The following is a 17,949-nucleotide window of genomic DNA, read 5'->3' as shown; positions in this document are numbered from 1 at the left end:
TTACAGTTTCCTACATGGTACCCAAGTCGCCATCTGCCGTCCAGGGGTGAAAACTATTACAGATTTCTTCCCATTCTTTTTACAGTTTCCTACATGGTACCCAAGTCGCCATCTGCTGTCCAGGGGTGAAAACTATTACAGATTTCTTCCCATTCTTTTTACAGTTTCCTACATGGTGTCCAGGTCGCCATCTGCCGTCCACGGGTGAAAACTATTACAGTTTTCTATAAATTTGGTTCCCTTAAATTTTTAGTTTTTACTACCGCAATGATAGTTTTCTCTCACAACGGCACACAAATGGACTGGATGAAAAAAAAAAAAAAAAATTTGCCGCTGCCCTCCCTGCTGTTGACACAGTTAGTTTTCTCTAAGCAAAACCAATCCTTGGTAGTGTAAGCAATGCCTCTTCACTTTAAACTTAAGCCAGATATAGGCAAAATAAATACGTGCTAATTCGCCAGATCAAAATACACCGAAGCTCTTCTTGTGCGCGAAGCATATCCCCCAGGGACAGTACCGGCACAAGGGGGGTTAACGAGGATCAACGAGGTTTTTAGTGGGTTAGCGCTCTCAGTAGCGAGTCCCACATGCCCTTCCAAACAAAATCGGTTGGGTGTCTTTTGAAGATTTTCATCGTTAAAAAAAAAATCCTTTAAGTACTAAATCTGAGGAATTCCAACCAGGGGCGCACCACCACTAAGAACCTTTACAGGCTATGGCCGAGCTGGATGCCATAAATCGCGACCATTTGGCGAATATCTATACTAGTCGCTTTTCTAGGAATATTGCAGGCCCACCAAACTGCAAATCGTGGCAATAGTCCCAACTGAGACAGCTTCCTTTAACTAGTTGCATATTCTCTAGCCAAAAAGTACCCTAGGCTGTGGCCTGATGGGTAATGTGGTCTGGCACCCAGATGGTATTCTTAGAACAAGTATCGCAGTACATGGATGTAGCTTAAGGGATAAAATACAAATAACTAAGAACAAAAAATTAATAACTTAAATTCCCTGACGCAACCACACAAGTTAAATTGTTTTGCTTGTTAATTAGTTATTGCAATAAATCCCCAATAAACTCTCAAAAACATTTTTGATATCAATTACATATATTACTTGACAGATATAGAAATAATTCGGATCTCATCATAAGGTTTATCAGTTTTTGGATTCGTCCTCACATTACTGATATTCTGGATAACTTCCATTCCTTTAGTGACCCTTCCAAATATGGTGTGCTTGTTATCAAGCCAAGGAGTGGGTGTTAGAGTGATAAAAAACTGGCTTCCATTGGTATTTGGCCCAGCATTAGCCATGGACACCGTATAAGGCCTATCATGTCTCAAATGCGGCTTAATTTCGTCTTCAAAATCCCCTCCCCATATACTTTCTCCTCCCGTTCCATTACCAGTAGGGTCCCCAGTTTGAATCATAAAACCTTTAATTACCCTAAAAATAGTCTGTCAGAGAATATTGTCTCAATAATAAAAAAACCACCTGTGAAAAACATGTCCGTTGTAGTAACCGTTTTTACTGTGAATGCAAAAATTCTCAACAGTCTTCGGACAGTCCTTCATAAAGAGCTTAATGTGGATGTCACCAAATACTGTATGAAGAACTGCGTGTTCATAGAGTCTCTGAATGGCTGGGTCTTCAGTGGCGGCCATGACGTCTTCTTTTGAAGGTTTTTCATTAAAGATATCTCTATCCTGTTCCCCAACTAGATCATCAGGCTCGCGTCTGCTGAATAAATAAAAACGAGCCTTTTTATAGGCGGAGCACACTAAAGTGGGATCTGGTTGAATAGCTTCTAAAGTGGGGTTGTTGGAGGCTTCCATCTCTAGTGTAACTGCAGCTTTAGATCTTTTAGAAGAACCTATAAAGCCCACGTTTCAAATCCAAAGAAACAATTATGTAACAAAAAGACACCTTGATAAAGAGAAATATTGAGCATCCTGAGGTTTTCATTTTTTCCAATAATTCTGACCAATTTATTACTGTGCAAATTAATCAGTTTGATCCCTAACAGAGTGGCATACATGATAAAATTTCCACTATAATCAAAAGCTACATTGGCCAAGTGAAAGGCCTCAGATTTCTCCAAGTCTCTCTCCACTGCCATGCGTCTGCCAAACTCCATATTGGGCAACTGCTGGGTTTTGTGTTGCAGCTCTGTAAACCTGCCACCTATTCAATGGAGTGAGACAACTTAAAAGTCACTAAGTCTCACCTTGGGAGGGTTTCATCATACACTCTACTGAGCTTTCCAGTCAAAAACTTGAAAACTTTAACACGCCTGTCAGTTGAAATTGTGGCAAATCTTTTACCATCTGGAGAGAATGTCAATGAGGTTGGTTGCGTCTTGTTTCTGACAAATTCAAACAAGTCTGTGTCCAGTTTAGAGTCAAAGAGAACATTTTTTGGGAATGCAAAATCACTCTTCATGCCTGTCCAATATTCTGTTAATGTCAGAAATTATAAAATTAGCATTTACCAGACATAAAGAAGTGCTCACCTAAAATCCTGCTTTTGTCAACTGAAATACACACATCATACTTAGGATTATATGAAATAATTGTTACAGGCTTTAAATGAATTTTCTCCAAAACTTTCAGAGGGACCACCGACCCCCGTCCATCATAAATATAAATTTTGCAGCTGTCCTGATCACTCACAGCCATGGTATGTACTGCATCCCCCGATCCATGTATCCATTCCACAGTGGCTGGTACATATTCCAGTTTAAATATATTTATCATATCAAAATTAATTACATCAAAAATCTTTAAGGCCTTATCCAAACTGGCAGAGCACATGAGACTGCCCGCGCAATTGGCTGCAATCTTCGTAATGGGTCCCAAATGGCTGCGAAAGTGCTTAACAAACTCAATGCCCCCTTCACACTTTTTCCAGAACTTGATATGTCCATCGCAGCTGGCCGTTATAATAAAATCGGTCGGGGTTACCAGGGTGTGTGTTACGGTATCTCTGTGCATGTAGCTGCGTTCATAGGACTCTGCCGAGGGCAAATTATCCAAGTAGAGGTTTTCAAAGGGGAGGACTTTACGCTTTTTCGGTTGGATAGCTTCAGAGAGTGTGGGCCCCACCATCTCAGACTCGCTTTCGCTTTCATGGGAACGTTTCTCGAGAAGACTCGATTGGGGCTCTTCTGACTGGCTCATTGTTTATGGATTATTCTTTTATTTACTTAAATGGTTTTTTTTAGGTTATGTAGATGAGTAAAGCGACACACAGTTACCCCTTCTTCGTCTTTTATTGACTTGACGGCTATTAGCCAGAAAGTGATAGATAGATTCACAAACTTTGTATGGATAACAGGAACATTAAAGTACATGTGGCATTGCCGGATTGCTAATTTATAAGTAGAAATTTTATGGAAAACTAATGATATCGCAATTACGTCGCTTACAGCAGACACCTTTGTACGGTAAAAATTTCATCGAACACCTTAAGATCATTATTAATGTAAATCTTTATGTTTCAAATTTATTGGAAGTCGGAGTTGCCTCATGAACGGCAACAATGGCTTTATATATGGTTAGGCGTATTGTAATCCCGTTTTATCCTAGCATTCATTGCACGGCTGTTAGCAGCGAAGAGATGGATAGAGTCACACCACTAAGTTTATGGCATCTTGTGAGTTACGGCAGGTATTACTGGTTGCCAGCTAGCCTTAAGGAATATTCTGTATATTATAACTTAAATAAAAAGATATTTATTTTTAAAGAAAAAAAATCTTTTTTTTCTTTTCTTTTCCTTATAACGGAGTCGATTCCTCATTTGTTCGTTCCCTATAATCCTATATTCCCTGTTCTCCAGATAGAATTTCGTCCCGAATTAAAAACAGCAAGCTACTTATATATAGAGCAATTTTCCTAACAGGAGTCTTTATGTTTTATGGTCTAATTAAGTCCGAGTGTGGATATTTCTCTGATCAACTATCTCTTTAAAGACAAACCCAACGTTCGAAATAAATAGCGCACAATATCAAAGTTAAAGGAACTTACTTGAAATTAAGTACAACCTAAATTATATAAGCGGCTTACTCGAAGCGAACATAGTTTATTAGTGTGGGAATAAGTTAAGGAACATGAGTGCCTTCGAGGAAGGCGCTCATATAATTTACATTGGACATTACTTTAAGTAAGTTCGTTTAATCTTTAAATCAGGTTCTGCCTCGCTCTCGCGATCAGTAATGTAGATGTTAAAAGCAATTTCAATTCCTTTGGATAGCATCGTGGACGCAGCGACGTAGGTTGCCTACCCATTTCTTTTGCGCGAAAACTAAATTTTCAAGAAATCCAGTTCGTCGGAGACTTAGCTGATGTAGAGTAATTAAGATTTCATTTCTCTGTTCTTCTATAAATTTTTGTTTGTCGATTCCCGTTCTGTTATCGAAGTTGGGCGACGTCGAGTGTGATGAGCAAATGAACGAGCGACCACAGTTAAAGGACGAACCTTCTGCATCGCTCTAAAAAGAACCGGATCTCGACCAAACATACATATTAGAGGGTGTATAATTAGTCAAGACGAAACCATGTAGTAAAAAAGAGACGGCCCTGCTAAAAGACGATATTGCGGGGAATCGTATCACAAAAAGGACTTTGTTTTCAATTGATGTCTTTTAAAATCTCAGTTCTACCGAAGTGTTTGTAGAGGTCGGACTACATTAAATTTAATGATGAAATTTGTTCTCAAAGAACGCATTCAAATTTGCATGCATGCAGGTTATTTACGTCCTCCAAAATCACGCACGACTATACCCAGTCTCCGATTGAGGCGTACTGCTTGCGAGTCAACGATATTAGTCTATCGTTAACAATAGAAGGGTATAGGTAAACTTTCTCCTTCACACTTATCAGGCGCCTAATTGCCTCTTGCTTGCACTCATTGAAACTCCACGTGCAAGGCGGCGAAAAAGGTACTGAATTGTTTTGTATGAATCCACTCAACGGAAAAAACGCTTTATGGTTTGATGCATCAAACTCGGCGGAAATATTGCTGCGTGAAACTCGCCGCGAAAATACGCTCGTGTAGTTTGAATTTTAGACGGAGAGAATCGACTGAAAGTTCCCAACGGGGGGGTGAACGCTCCAAAGCTAATCAGCAACGTCGAAATTCATTTCAATTCGTAATGACAGGCAGTCCACGATTTCATAAGAGTCAAAATCGACAACACCTTTAAATGAACTCACGAAGTACATCCGAATGAGTTACTCAGGGGGTCCGAAAGAATTATGCGCTCCGGAGTCCGGAAAAACTCAAACAGGGAATCCGACCACGGGATCAGCTGTAGAATTCACAGCCTCGAAAGTGCCAGAGAGACAGATATTAACTCGTAAGGCGTGTGTCGTAGCCACTAAAACTCGTGGGCTATCAGGTGTTTTTAATGAGAAGCGGAAACGACTGCCGAGGAGAGATGAAGGATTCATGGGCACCACTGGGTCAGAAATCCTCAAAAAACGGGGGTTGTTATTGGGAAAAATCCTGTACTGGCTTGAAGTATCGGGCTTCCAGTGTCGTTTTACCAGGAAGACTAATTTCCGCGAGGTCACCCCCCAATCCATTATGAGACCCATTGAAATTCGCTACCCCCGCTGATAGTTAATCTAATATCTTTGTTTTCTCATCAAATGGATAATGATAATGTTCTTGTTCCCCAAACCTTATAGCCAGATTGACGCGCGTGTTACTGACGTATGAGTAAATAAATTTTCAATTAATAACCCTTATATTAATGCGGAATTATCTAATTCTGCATTTACATTATCTATACACTGTCAGCTAGACCCAACGAGAAAGGAAAAAAACGATTATATTGCCATTAGATGTGTTTTCCAATTAAGAGTGATATATGGCTCGTCCCATCAGCTTAAGAAATCCCTTCTAAGGGCCGCTGGAATCGTCATTATAATTAAGCGCTCGGCAAATATTATTTTTCCTCTTAGCCCGACTCGACTTATAATAAATAATAATTTATTGTACATCGACCTTATCAACATATATTAGAGTTTTGTTTTATTTATTACCTTCGTTTTGCCCGAGCCTGCGGCTTGCCATGAAGTCCCAATTTATCGAACAGGTAATGTCCTCGGTTTCAGCAGAAAACAGCTTTAATTTGCAAAAATCGCTAGGTTCAAACCCTAATGGAGACTCAGCACATCAAATACACTGAGTGCCTCTTTGGCAAGCCCAACAACTATATGTGGCTCTGCAGCAAAAAACCCCATATGGTCTATTGGATGTCCACCAGTGACGAAATTAAAATCAGGAACTGCCTCAATAAGGTAAGAATTATTAGCTGTATCGAATCGCGCCGCAAAAATTGGTTTTAGATAACTCAGGAACAGGAGATTAAGGTGCTCAAATTGGTGCTTTCGTTCTTGGACCGGAATCCCAATTCCAGCCCTACTAAAGTACCGGAAATCACCCTGCTCTACTTAAACGAAGTGATAACCAGCAATATTTTCCGGCAAGCTGCTGAGCAGCCCCCTAAGCCTTTTTCGAGGTTCGTGATGATTCTAGGAGTAGTTGTATCACTTGCAAACATTTTTCAAAAGTCGGTTCGGCTAAATCCAACTGATACTTAAACCGTCCCATATATAAAGTACTGCTATAGCAAAAGAAACTATGTGGTGATTGATGTACCAACTGGGTTTAGTTGCACTATAATTGTACAACTGGACCTTAGAGTAATTTAAGGGTTTTCATTTGGGTTTTTAGAATGGAAAGTTTCCGTAATAGTTTAAGGAAACTGGGAGGTTTTAGCACCAAGAAATCCCAACTGGAGGTACCCCGCAGAGACGCCCATCAGAGAAGATCCGTAACTTTCAATGAAGTCCCTACAGTTTACAAGGTTGTAATTCCAAGAAAATAAAACAATGAAACTTCAGAAAATAATTTATAGTAAACTTTATAAACTCACAAAAACATATCTATGGAATGACAACTTTTAAGTGTTCAGAAATCTCTAAATTTGCAACTAAATGCAGTATAAAAACCCCAAGTGAAAGTGCCCCATTAGGCTTGGAAACGACCCTCATTAATATGGCATATTATGCAGTGGCACCTAAGAAGTTTGTTCTTAGGTGGTGGGCATTAATTATTAAAATTTTTTTATGAAGACCCCATAATTAAGATAGGAAAGACACTGTTAGGGATATAGTTGATAATGTGGTTTATGCCATTCGGATTGATTGGATCATCTGGAAGACTGCAGACCCACACACAACGAAGATGAAAAGTGCTAGAAGCCATGGGCCCACTGGGGAACTGTCTTTTTCTTGTTTCTGGAAAGTAATAAATTATTTACTAGGGAGTACATGTCTATGTGCAATGGCTACATATAAAATTAATGTCCGGTTTCTCCGACATGGAAACAAGGGCAAAACATTATTTGGCTTTATTTTTTGGGTCAAAAAACTTTGTTTTCTAACTTTTAAGTTCGTATCTTGAGTAGGTATTTTTTATTAATATCCGGACCATATGCCTCATTAAACACTGCCCCTTCATTTGGCAGCCTTACAGCCTCTGTTAAAGCACCAAACCAATCCCTTTCAAACCCAGAAATGGGGTACAATATGGAAACAACACTGATAATAGACACTCACCGACGTTTTGGGTACATTTCCCCGCATTGTTACCATTTTGCTGGCTTTCTCGTTAGCGATGCGCATTCTTTGCTTGGGGGCCATGGTAGCGGTGTGTTTTAAGTAGAATTTAGATGGCTATCGCGGTCGAAATTACTATTGCCTTCCCTGCGTAAAGGCAAACAAAAAAGTGCGTCTTTCTAGGATCTCCGAGGAAAACACCAACACAAGTGTCACGTTGACATTGCTAGAGCGCATGCACCGAAACGTGTAGTTTTTGACGGTCGATGTTGTTCATAACGACTTTCGACATATTTATTGATATAAATTGTAAGACATAACAATTGTCTTTTACGATTTTAAAATTATTTGATGATGTAATAAAATTTTTTTGAAGGTTTCTTTTCACTTTACGCATTAATCAGGAACAAATTTTTAAATATAAATTAAATTCTACAGTATTTATCATCAACGTAGCTTCAGCTTTATTGGGAAAACACACATTTATTATCTCAAATTGTATTTTTGGATTAATTATAAACTGAACAGCAAGTATAATAATGCTACAAATTGTAAAACCTAATACAATGAAATAGTTGTCATTTAAGTACTTACAACGAAAGCTTTATTAATTACAACGACTTAAACAAAATTCAAATTAATCCTCTTATAAGCGCCCTTTAGTTGCACCTTTATCTATTTTTCTTCCAATTTAAGATTCGTTTCTCTCCACCTGTCACAAAAATATATAACAAATAATGTCAACAAATCAGGTAACATACTTGAGAGTCAATAGCACTGAAAATGGCGCCCCCTGGTGCCGGGACTTCACGTGCATCTTGAGGAATTTCGAAGTTAAACTCCATGGCACTTACTGCAAAAAAAATTATAGTGAAATGATTTTTGCATAAACTTACCACTCACTATCTGAATTCTTGTCCACCTCGTTATTGATGGTCCCCATTACATGATCGAACTTCTCATCGAACCCAAAATTGACCTCTACGCCCTCTATAAGTTTTCAAAATACTTTTAGCACTGCCCAAAAAGACGAACTAAACTGCCACCTGTCACTTTATTTTGAACTTCCGGAATTTCGTCAATCAGCGTTGGAGAATAAACAAAGCTGTCACCTGTCAATTCTCCGATATGAGCACCTGTCTCGTCTAAAATCTCCCCGTGTTCAAGACTGACCGCGTTCATGGACATATTTTCGTTGGTGGCGTTACATTTCTGGATGACTGTGGCCACCACTGGAACCTTGATCTGCACCACGCATCCTTTATTGGCCTCGTTTTCTTTGTCCTCCCCTACATCTCGAACTTTCGGCCTTACGGAGATGTGCCCGTATTTCTTCAAATCTTCAGCAGTGGCGGGGACCAGCATTTGCTTATCGCCAACCGGAATCACTCGAACAAGGACGGGAATTCCCGACAAAGGACGAAGAAGTGAGAATGGAATGTTGCCGGTCGAAAGAGCGAGTTTCATGGCATCGGTATTGATCGGATCCACTATGATCGCCTTCGCGTAATCTCTGTCAATGTCAAGTCTGAAATCAGTGGAAACTAAATTGAACTAATTCGAACTAAATATACTCAGTAAAATAAAAAGGGGCGACAAATCTTAAATCCTATAAATAGTTATGCTCAGAATGTCCTTAAATTCGGGTAAACAAAGAGTGGTCATTTTAAAATGCGTACTTACTTAGATGTACCCTCAGTATCAATGGAGACTTCCATGGGGCGCTCAGTGCTGACTATTAAACCGTGCTTGTACTGCTCATGTTGCCTCAAATTGATGCGTTTTCCGAACTCTAAGCCGCAAATCTTGCACAAATAGCGCAGAACCACATCACTTTGATTCTGATGAATCTAGTAAAAACAATTAAACATACACGAAAATATTCTAAAAACGTTTTTTCGCGACTAACGAATAGTTTAGAGTCGGATATGCAATGAAGACATTTAAAAATTTTAGTAAGTTATAACACTTAAATCATCTTACTTTTGTTTTATGGCACATCAAATTCGACATTTGATTGAACCCTTTACCACACACGCCACATTTATAAGGGCGTTCATTGGTGTGCGTAAAAATGTGATTCCTCAAGTTACCTGTAAAAGTTAGTTTTTCCATCTCGCCGAATGTTGCTGGTAGCGTTTATACTCACCTTTCTGATGGAATGCTTTATCACATAAATGACAGCGATGTGGCTTTAGCCCTGTATGAGTTTTGGTGTGAGAAATAAGGGTGGACACCCTATTGAAATTCTTATTGCAGATCTGGCATACGTAGGGTCGCGCCGAGGAGTGAATGGTGCGGTGTTGCGAGAGAGTCGACATTTGCCTAAATGCTGTATAAGACTTTAATAAAATGAAATTGATTATGAAAAGTAATTAAGAGCGTACATTTGCCGCAAGTGAGGCAGTGAAATTTTCTTTCATCAGTGTGGGTCGGCAGATGTCTCATTAAAGTATACTGATGTCCGAACTCTTTGCCACCTATAAAACCATTTTTTTATATTCCTCGTACCTAATAATTGTTCATTAAAATCATTTACATAAGCCACATTCAAAAACTCGAATGCTCTTTCCATCCTGCTCCTTATATTTGGGCTGACTCAGCGCTGAGGGGACATCTTTCGGTGGTTGGGCAATAGAGGTATTACGTCGTTCTAGAGTTTTACCTAAAATTACTTATTGTCTCAACATTAGAAATTTTATGCTTATTAGAAGGAAATTACCGTTGACGTCGTCAACCCCCTGTAGTAGCTGTATGTTCGAGTCGTCCTCTGCTCCCTGCAAATGGCCGTATTGCGAGAAAAAAAGGATGTCTGAGTCGTCAATTAGCTCATCTTTTATCAAGCTAAATTTAAGGAAACATAATTTAAATAAAGATATTTTGCATATAATGATTTATGGCATTCTAAATTATTATTGTTCTTTCAAATGTTCCAGAAAATCGACTTTTATTGGATAAGTTGCCTAAGATAATTACTTCACCGAATTGTCCAAAAAACAACTTTCTTCGATGCAGTCCTTATTTCGCCCAAATAGATTTGTTAATCGAAAATAAAAGATTAGGAAACGTGGTTTTAGTTTTCATTTATTTATTACTATAAACTCAAGAAAAACGAAATTCGACCGTTTCTTTGGAGTTTGAACTGTGTTTATATGAAAGGAGAGCACGAAAATGTCCATAAAAATGTAAAAAAAATGTGAGAATAATAAAAAATTTTAAAAGTTAATTAACGGGAACCCGTTTTACCCTTCTCATAGAACCTCTGAAGACGTACTTAAGAAAATGAATGTCGCTATAGCATAAAATAACAAAACTTCGAAAAGCAACTCATCGATGGCACCACATGAGCGCTTGGCCATTTTAGTTTTGAATTATTTCGTTCCATTTTAGGAAATTTGAACGATTTAACAAAATTCCTACATATTTTATACATTTTGGGATTATTTTGGTACAGATGGGGCCTTTAGAATGATTGTATATTGCCCCCAAGACAATTTGGCGAGAGTTAAATTGACTTTCAACGTCAAAAACTCGTTAGAAAAAAATGAAACTTTTTTTTTGTTGAAAAAAAAGCTGTCGCACAAGGCTACTCACTTATCTTCTGCGTTTCTATCGATCAGCCGCTGCAGGTTCTCCACTTCCAAGGTCGTGAAAGGCTGCGGCTCCATTTTCCACAACTTTTTGTCTGTGGAGAGAATTGTTGCAGTAGGGGAAATTTCGAAAATGGTGACGGTACCTGGACGCAGAGTTGCCAGGTTGCGTCATATAGCAAACAATTAAAATAAAATATTAAACAAATAAGTCACGTGCGTATTATCGAGGGAAGCCCGTAGGTAGATATATTAGAATAACTATCAGGTTTATTAATTTTTGATGAACCAAATTGCAACTGTTGAATAGGAGATATAAATTGTTCTATAAAAATTACAGTATATCTTGGGCGGCGTCGTGAGGCCGATTTTTAAAATTTGTTCAAAAAAGTTATAAGTTTTAATTGATATTTTCGCCACTAGGGCCCATACTCGAAATAGATATATAATTTTCATATTCTGTCCTTCTCGTACCTCGCAACAAAGACAGATATACTCGCGATGTCTTAATGCAAGAAATTTAACTCAGGTGTTTTGTTACAGTGACTTTTCGAATTATTTAAAGCTTGTTTTGCACGACTTCTCATAACCTCAATAATTTGAAGCCGAAAGATTTTGAATTATTTTACAATGTACAAACTTCATAGACAGTGTAAATTGTGCAATACTGGAGCCGCAGTTTTCCGCGGTGTTTCAGTCAAGAGAAGATGGCTTTCAACTGAAAATCATCAAGTTAATATCGGTATGTTTATTTGAAGAAAGCAGAGCTTAGTTAATATTGCGTAATATGAGAAATATTCGGTAGATGCCGCAGGTATCGCTGTAGCGCGAAAACTGTAATTTTCAAACATTTTACCCCACAAACTGAATTTTATCAATATATTAATATAAAATTTATAAAGCTGCATTTTCATCTTTACTCTTTAGTAATTTGGACAACAAGACCTGCAAACTTCCTCCCCAATAATCTAAATGTATCAACATTTCCATATAATTTATTCTTCATTTTAGAGCTGGCTGAAGCCTACAACCCCAAACAAGTGGAGCAACTTCCCTTTGACAATGACTACTTCACCCCCTCATCGTCCTCAAATGAGCTCCCTTTTAGTTTAATTCTCCCACCACCAAATATTACTGGCACTTTGCATTTAGGTCATGCCCTTACTGCCTGTATCCAGGATTCCTTAGTCAAATGGTAACTTCAGTATTTCAATCCAGAATTATAGTTTTATAAGGGAAATTTAGGCATAAAATCCATGGGAGGTCAACCATGTGGGTGCCAGGCTTGGATCATGCAGGCATTGCCACTCAAATGGTAGTGGAGAAGAAGCTTTGGAAGGAAAAAGGACTGACAAGAGATGATTTAGGACGTGAAGAGTTTGTGAAACAGGTGTGGAAGTGGAAGCATGAAAAATCTTCTTTGATAAGTCAGTTTTCAGATATTTATAGTTTTTTTTTGTATGAATTTATTGACTTATTATAGTTCCCCAGTTGAGACGTCTCAATGTGGACTTAAACTGGGATAAAGAAGTTTTTACCATGGATATAGAACGGTCAAAAGCAGTCAATAAGGCTTTTGTCACTTTATTTGATCAGGGACTCATTTACCTAGCAGACTATATAGTGAATTGGTCCTGCACTCTTCAGAGTGCAGTGTCTGATATTGAGGTGGAACACATACCTGTAGAAGGCCCCACTGACCTTCCAGTGCCTGGTTATGAGAAGCCTGTAAAATTTGGAGTTTTAACTAAGTTTGCCTATAAAGTGGAGGAATCCCATAATGGTTAGTTTTTGCTTTCTTCCTTTCTTGGAGAATTTGATTGAACATTGGGTTATAGAGGAGTTAGTGGTGGCTACAACTAGGCCAGAGACTGTATTAGGAGACACTGCAGTGGCTGTTAACCCTAAAGATCCCAGGTATTTGCACTTAATAGGAAAAAGAGTCTTGCACCCATTTAGAGGAGTCTCAATTCCAGTGATTGCAGACGATTTTGTTGATCCTGAATTTGGGAGCGGTAAGTTTGGAAAAATAATTATTTCTATAGATAAATAATTGAACCTTATTATTCAATTCAATAAAAATGTAGATTTTTGAAGGTTGGGAAGAAGATATGGGCTTATTGCAATCACCTTTCTGTCAAGATATTAATTTCTTCTATGAGTCCTTTTTGATCAAAGAAATCTTTGCAGGAGTTGTCAAAGTGACGCCCGCCCATGACCCTATCGACTTCGAAGTAGGAAAACGCCATAATTTAAAGTCACTGTCTGTAATCAATGAAAAGGGCTATTTAAGTAACAATAATTTCAAGAATATTAAGAGATTTGAGGCTAGAGAAATAATCCTTAACCAGCTAGCAGAAATGGGCCTGTTCAGAGGAAGTCAAGCGCATAAAACAACAGTGCCTATTTGCAGTCGAAGTAGGGATGTAATAGAGTTTTTGGTGAGGCCTCAATGGTTCCTCGATTGCTCTGAAATGGCTGCTCGAGCTGCTGCAGATGTACGAGAAGGCAGGTTGATTATTGACCAGAAACAATTTGAGAAAGTATGGTTTCAGTGGCTTGATAACATTAGGTAAGATTTTACAGATTAAAAACCGTTTATTTTGGAATATTGATTTCAATCAAAAAGAGATTGGTGCATTTCGCGCCAGCTTTGGTGGGGCCACAGGATCCCTGCATATTTCTTTCCCAAGCATAACCATTGGGAGGCCGCAGAGAGTCTTGAAGAAGCAAAAATAAAGGCTTCAAAGCATTTCAGTGATAGCATGGAGTGTAAACAAAGTGAGGATGTCTTAGACACGTGGTTTTCCTCAGCATTGCAGCCATTTTCTGTATTTGGATGGCCGCAAAAGGTAAAAACATGACAATCACACACGGACCTGTGTGATTTTTTTTCTGCTTCTAGACTCAGGAACTTTCTACATATTATCCACTGTCATTAATGGAAACTGGGCATGATATTTTATTTTTTTGGGTAGCTCGGATGGTAATGCTGGGTACTCAATTGACGGGCTCTTTGCCATTTCAACGAGTACAGCTACACGGCATGATATGTGACTCTCATGGGAGAAAAATGAGTAAGAGTTTGGGAAATGTCATTACTCCCGAGGAAGTAATAGAGGGCGCCTCTTTGGATAAACTCAAAGACACCTTGAAGAGAAGCTTTGAGAGTGGTCTTTTATCAAGTAAAGAGTTGAAAAAAGCGCTTGAAGGGCAACAAAAAATGTTTCCTCGTGGGATTCCGGAATGTGGGGCTGACGCCCTTAGATTCACCCTATTATCCCACAATTCTAAAAACTATATTATAAATTTTGACATCAATGAATGTTACACTAACAAATTATTTGGGAATAAAGTGTTTCAAGCCACCAAATTCGCCTTAATTTGGATAAACAAAGTTTTTGAAGTTCAAGGGAGTGAGTTTGATAAGAGAGTTACATTTGAGGAGTTGACGTTCATTGACAGATGGATACTAAGTCGTTTAACGTTTATGCTAAAGGCAATCGAGGACGCTATGGAGGGAGGCAATTATCATCTGGCCACGGCTGCCTTAAAGAATTTCCTTTACTACGAATTTTGCGACATTTATTTGGTAATAAAAAACAAAAAAACAAATTGTAGTATTATTATTTTTAATTAATTACTTCTAGGAGGCAATTAAAACAAACTTAAAAGACCATACAAGGGAATGTTGTTCAAGGGGGCATTGTCAGACTTTGCTGAGTTGCCTGAATCAAAGCCTGACTGCATTATTCCCGTTTATGCCTGCAATGGCGCAGCATTTGCACAGAAGTTTGCCCCAAATCTCAAAAAAATGTATTTATAAGGTATAAAAAAATTTCTGGCATTTTCTTTTCTAAACCACTAAAATAGATCACAGACTTGCGCAATGAGGTCTTAGAGCTTCAAATTCAGGATGTAATGGAGGTGGTCACAGGTATTAGGAGATTAAAAAAAATATTCAACGTTACTTACAAATACTCTCCGGAAGGTTCGATGTTTATAATCTTAAAAAGTTTATAACTGACTGCTTTTTTTTTCAGTTTTCTTGCTGCCCTTCAGTCAAGATTTGCCTGAAAAATTCTCTCAAATAATTAAAGACTTGTCCAAAATCCATACTTTACACATTTTGAATAGTACCTGTGCAAAACCTCAAGGTACAGTGGAGGACTCTATAGGGCGTAACAAAATCTATTTGACAGTTCCTGAAGAGTTAAAAAAAGCATTGGAAGTCGATCTAGAGAAAATTGAAGCTAAAAGAGGGAAGCTGATTAAGGAATTGGAGAAGCTTAATCAACATGTTTTCAGCAAAGGTTACATCGAGAACGCTTCAATTGAGACTAAAGAGAATGACAAAAAAAAGGTGATTTTTGATGAAGTTTTGAGTGGATACAGGTAGTGACCTTTTGGTTTTAGTTGGAAAAAATTACGGAAAAGATCGCCAGGATCGACTATATAAGAAGTTTAAAAAGATAAGCGCATGTGTTTGACTTGCGATTACGAACCACTTAAATTCAGAAAGATTCAAATAAATAACTACGATCGTCCTGCAACACTGCTAGTCTATCGAAGTGTACGTCAAATTCAAGACCTAGTGTAGGTTCATACTATAGGTCCTTTATTGTTAAAATTCGAATAAAATGGCACAAAACTGAATTTTAACTTTATATTGCGTTAAAGTGGTAATTGTATTAATTCCTAGGCCGAATCATCATGCGCGCATACTTCAGACCCTTCTGTGAACCCCCGAATGTCTCCCAATACATGGCTTGGTACTTTAAAAACGCCGGTTGATCCCCCGGCATGTACTTCCCATTCAAATTGCTTTTATCGCACGATTTATACCACCAAGCGCCACCTGCAAATCAAAATTTCATTATTGCACAAAATTGAGAACAAAAGCCACCGATGGACGAACTGCCAAAACCAAGCAAGTAATTAATTCATAATCTTTCATGGGATAGTGTCGGAATTACTTGCTTTCTTCAGACCACATTTTGTCACCACAAAAAAACTTACCGTGCGCTTGCGCACAGCTACCCTCAAACCACGTATCTAAGTCACGGTCTTTCGTGCTAAATTTACTTCCCGCGTGGTAGCTCAAAGAGTCCCCAGCATTCCCCTCAAAGCCTCCCAGAACTTTGAGATTATAACCCTCCTCTTCCGATCCGAGGCTAAATAAAGTATAACGGGCGAATGTTCTGGCGTTATTGTTGTCTATAAGTTGCACCAATAGTTCGTTGATGTCCTTACCTACAATAATAATTTAACTAGTATTTGAGGATTTATAGTATACCAATACTGAGGATACCCGCCTGTGAGCTGATGAACCCGTTCCAACCCCAACCAATGCTCCGCCGCTATATTACCAAAACCCCACTTATAATCTTGCCAATCTCTGTAAAACTCCTGCTCTCCCGCAAATCTGTTGTGAATGGTCAACCATCCTCCCTCCATGAAATCCATCTCACAAAACACCATAAACGGTTCAGAACTATTTTTGGGTTGCACTAAATAGACGTTAGATGGTGACGCGGGGGCAGTTTGTTTAATCTCTTGACAGCTCGTCGGGATCGGCGGGGATTGCCTCGCTAAGCCCGGGGTTTCAAACACCTCTTTAACTGAAGAATCGATTTCCTGTTTGTTATGCATTTCCGTTAGACTTTTGTTTAACTGCGTTATGTCGTTGGAAATTATTCTGACGATCGCGATAAGAACCTGAAGTTGGCGTTCTGTATCTTTGGGGGAACTTTCTAATAAGAACACGGATTTAATATTAAATAGGGGCGTACTTCGGTTTGCCACACCTTGAACTTGTATTCCGGCTATGGCAGTTTTGGTAATTTGTTCTATATTGCGAGCGTTGCTCCATATCTCTCTCCTCACTCCGCTAAGCTTGTCGTCCATGTAGTTCTCGAGACGTTGCAAACGCAGCTCTAAATTTCTGTTATTGCATATTTCTGAGGATTCGTTAATGAAAGCATGATTGGTCTCTCTGTAGGCCCTTTTTTTGTTGTTCACCTGTCAAGTTCGATTGACACATTTATGATCGTGAGAAAAATTTACTTACCCCATAAGCGGCGCACATTAAAAGGCACAGCTGAACCGATATTCCTAGAAGACTCATTGTGATCAAATAAACTCAGTCTTAATCTCTCAAAAATTTTCCTCAAAAGTTTATTTTCATTACCTTCGAACTATGTATAAAAATAGATTTGGATATAATGTTTTCTCGTTAGCGGCCGTGATGTATTTATGGTACGTCCGTATCGAACAAAATCCGAATGCAGTTCTTCTTCTTTAAAAGGATCGGGGCGTGGTTAATCGATGTTCCTACCAATCAGCAATGAATCTTCAGACGTTTAAAGTGGCATTTTTGTACGCAATAGCCAAAGTTGGGCCTTTTTGCGGTTAGAAGAACAATAGGTCGGTGTCAATGGCCGATATCCGTTTGTTTCGAAATGTTGATAACCTTGAGGGCTTTAACAATTAAGTCTTACACATGTTGACAATTAAAACCACAATTATATTGTCGGTTCTATGTGATGTTTTTAGGCATAGCCCGCCGACTAGTCGACCAATTGGCATACGTATATTAAATAAATAGTATGCTGTTATATTGTTGGATGTCCTCTATGAAATGTAATTGTGTAACATACACATTTTGCCGCAAAAGGTACTTCAGTCGATAACATATATATTATTATATCTTCACTCTGTATTTCCATT

The 17,949-nt window shown here is 38.6% G+C and overlaps 6 protein-coding genes across 8 annotated transcripts; 2 read left to right on the top strand and 4 right to left on the bottom strand.

The window, feature by feature from the left end:
• Positions 1-1,089: 1,089 nt before the first annotated feature.
• On the bottom strand, positions 1,090-3,325 carry LOC136348209 (peptidylprolyl isomerase domain and WD repeat-containing protein 1). Its single transcript, XM_066298857.1, has 5 exons — positions 2,515-3,325; positions 2,230-2,458; positions 1,929-2,179; positions 1,497-1,875; positions 1,090-1,448 (listed from the first exon to the last, which is right to left on the bottom strand). The coding sequence occupies exons 1-5, from the start codon at positions 3,179-3,181 to the stop codon at positions 1,112-1,114; spliced, it is 1,863 nt and encodes a 620-aa protein (XP_066154954.1). The 5' UTR covers positions 3,182-3,325; the 3' UTR covers positions 1,090-1,111.
• Positions 3,326-4,827: 1,502 nt separating this feature from the next.
• LOC136348214 (uncharacterized) lies at positions 4,828-7,131 on the top strand. 3 transcript variants are annotated; one of them, XM_066298866.1, is made up of 4 exons: positions 4,828-4,941; positions 6,155-6,307; positions 6,356-6,528; positions 6,744-7,131. In XM_066298866.1, the coding sequence occupies exons 2-4, from the start codon at positions 6,167-6,169 to the stop codon at positions 6,895-6,897; spliced, it is 468 nt and encodes a 155-aa protein (XP_066154963.1). In that variant the 5' UTR covers positions 4,828-4,941; positions 6,155-6,166; the 3' UTR covers positions 6,898-7,131. The 3 variants fall into 3 exon arrangements, with proteins under 3 accessions (XP_066154963.1, XP_066154962.1, XP_066154960.1); XM_066298865.1 differs by lacking the exon at positions 4,828-4,941 and adding an exon at positions 4,950-6,102 and having other exon boundaries at positions 6,365-6,528; XM_066298863.1 differs by lacking the exon at positions 4,828-4,941 and adding an exon at positions 4,950-6,102.
• On the bottom strand, positions 6,909-7,849 carry LOC136348215 (stress-associated endoplasmic reticulum protein 2). The gene is made up of 2 exons (XM_066298867.1): positions 7,631-7,849; positions 6,909-7,309 (listed from the first exon to the last, which is right to left on the bottom strand). Exons 1-2 carry the CDS (start codon positions 7,712-7,714, stop codon positions 7,199-7,201), a joined length of 195 nt encoding a protein of 64 aa, XP_066154964.1. The 5' UTR covers positions 7,715-7,849; the 3' UTR covers positions 6,909-7,198.
• Positions 7,850-8,129: 280 nt separating this feature from the next.
• Positions 8,130-11,346, bottom strand: LOC136348160 (uncharacterized). The gene is made up of 11 exons (XM_066298774.1): positions 11,225-11,346; positions 10,353-10,474; positions 10,170-10,295; positions 10,018-10,110; positions 9,780-9,962; positions 9,614-9,723; positions 9,314-9,480; positions 8,677-9,158; positions 8,534-8,620; positions 8,392-8,483; positions 8,130-8,342 (listed from the first exon to the last, which is right to left on the bottom strand). Exons 1-11 carry the CDS (start codon positions 11,296-11,298, stop codon positions 8,322-8,324), a joined length of 1,557 nt encoding a protein of 518 aa, XP_066154871.1. The 5' UTR covers positions 11,299-11,346; the 3' UTR covers positions 8,130-8,321.
• A 434-nt stretch (positions 11,347-11,780) lies between these two features.
• Positions 11,781-15,876, top strand: LOC136348150 (valine--tRNA ligase-like). The gene is made up of 12 exons (XM_066298761.1): positions 11,781-11,962; positions 12,232-12,415; positions 12,466-12,647; positions 12,704-13,003; positions 13,059-13,235; positions 13,411-13,792; positions 13,850-14,072; positions 14,126-14,812; positions 14,871-15,047; positions 15,094-15,211; positions 15,264-15,583; positions 15,637-15,876. Exons 1-12 carry the CDS (start codon positions 11,851-11,853, stop codon positions 15,694-15,696), a joined length of 2,922 nt encoding a protein of 973 aa, XP_066154858.1. The 5' UTR covers positions 11,781-11,850; the 3' UTR covers positions 15,697-15,876.
• LOC136348151 (microfibril-associated glycoprotein 4-like) lies at positions 15,873-17,903 on the bottom strand. The gene is made up of 5 exons (XM_066298762.1): positions 17,291-17,903; positions 17,028-17,241; positions 16,536-16,973; positions 16,240-16,473; positions 15,873-16,078 (listed from the first exon to the last, which is right to left on the bottom strand). Exons 1-5 carry the CDS (start codon positions 17,345-17,347, stop codon positions 15,912-15,914), a joined length of 1,110 nt encoding a protein of 369 aa, XP_066154859.1. The 5' UTR covers positions 17,348-17,903; the 3' UTR covers positions 15,873-15,911.
• Positions 17,904-17,949: the final 46 nt, after the last annotated feature.

The sequence above is a fragment of the Euwallacea fornicatus genome, chromosome 32 (genome assembly GCF_040115645.1).
Source record: "Euwallacea fornicatus isolate EFF26 chromosome 32, ASM4011564v1, whole genome shotgun sequence".
Lineage (NCBI taxonomy): Eukaryota > Metazoa > Arthropoda > Insecta > Coleoptera > Curculionidae > Euwallacea > Euwallacea fornicatus.
This window is presented reverse-complemented; position numbering and strand designations above follow the sequence as displayed.

What these genes read in the sequence shown, in the direction of transcription:
- LOC136348209 (XM_066298857.1), bottom strand. Translation starts at nt 3,181, where the DNA reads ATGAGCCAGTCAGAAGAGCCCCAATCGAGTCTTCTCGAGAAACGTTCC. An exon ending in TGACAAAAGCAGGATTTTAG is followed by an intron (nt 2,459 to 2,514) that starts GTGAGCACTTCT and finishes TGACATTAACAG; the next exon opens with AATATTGGACAGGCATGAAG. An exon ending in CAATATTTCTCTTTATCAAG is followed by an intron (nt 1,876 to 1,928) that starts GTGTCTTTTTGT and finishes TGGGCTTTATAG; the next exon opens with GTTCTTCTAAAAGATCTAAA.
- LOC136348214 (XM_066298863.1), top strand. Translation starts at nt 6,079, where the DNA reads ATGAAGTCCCAATTTATCGAACAG. An exon ending in AGTCCCAATTTATCGAACAG is followed by an intron (nt 6,103 to 6,154) that starts GTAATGTCCTCG and finishes AAAAATCGCTAG; the next exon opens with GTTCAAACCCTAATGGAGAC. An exon ending in TCAGGAACTGCCTCAATAAG is followed by an intron (nt 6,308 to 6,355) that starts GTAAGAATTATT and finishes AATTGGTTTTAG; the next exon opens with ATAACTCAGGAACAGGAGAT.
- LOC136348215 (XM_066298867.1), bottom strand. Translation starts at nt 7,714, where the DNA reads ATGGCCCCCAAGCAAAGAATGCGCATCGCTAACGAGAAAGCCAGCAAA. An exon ending in GAAATGTACCCAAAACGTCG is followed by an intron (nt 7,310 to 7,630) that starts GTGAGTGTCTAT and finishes ATTACTTTCCAG; the next exon opens with AAACAAGAAAAAGACAGTTC.
- LOC136348160 (XM_066298774.1), bottom strand. Translation starts at nt 11,298, where the DNA reads ATGGAGCCGCAGCCTTTCACGACCTTGGAAGTGGAGAACCTGCAGCGG. An exon ending in AGTTTTTGAATGTGGCTTAT is followed by an intron (nt 10,111 to 10,169) that starts GTAAATGATTTT and finishes ATGGTTTTATAG; the next exon opens with GTGGCAAAGAGTTCGGACAT. An exon ending in CTGCCTCACTTGCGGCAAAT is followed by an intron (nt 9,963 to 10,017) that starts GTACGCTCTTAA and finishes AGTCTTATACAG; the next exon opens with CATTTAGGCAAATGTCGACT.
- LOC136348150 (XM_066298761.1), top strand. Translation starts at nt 11,851, where the DNA reads ATGTACAAACTTCATAGACAGTGTAAATTGTGCAATACTGGAGCCGCA. An exon ending in CAGGATTCCTTAGTCAAATG is followed by an intron (nt 12,416 to 12,465) that starts GTAACTTCAGTA and finishes AGGGAAATTTAG; the next exon opens with GCATAAAATCCATGGGAGGT. An exon ending in AGTGGAGGAATCCCATAATG is followed by an intron (nt 13,004 to 13,058) that starts GTTAGTTTTTGC and finishes ATTGGGTTATAG; the next exon opens with AGGAGTTAGTGGTGGCTACA.
- LOC136348151 (XM_066298762.1), bottom strand. Translation starts at nt 17,347, where the DNA reads ATGAGTCTTCTAGGAATATCGGTTCAGCTGTGCCTTTTAATGTGCGCC. An exon ending in AGCCGGAATACAAGTTCAAG is followed by an intron (nt 16,974 to 17,027) that starts GTGTGGCAAACC and finishes TGTTCTTATTAG; the next exon opens with AAAGTTCCCCCAAAGATACA. An exon ending in TAGCTGTGCGCAAGCGCACG is followed by an intron (nt 16,079 to 16,239) that starts GTAAGTTTTTTT and finishes TTTGATTTGCAG; the next exon opens with GTGGCGCTTGGTGGTATAAA.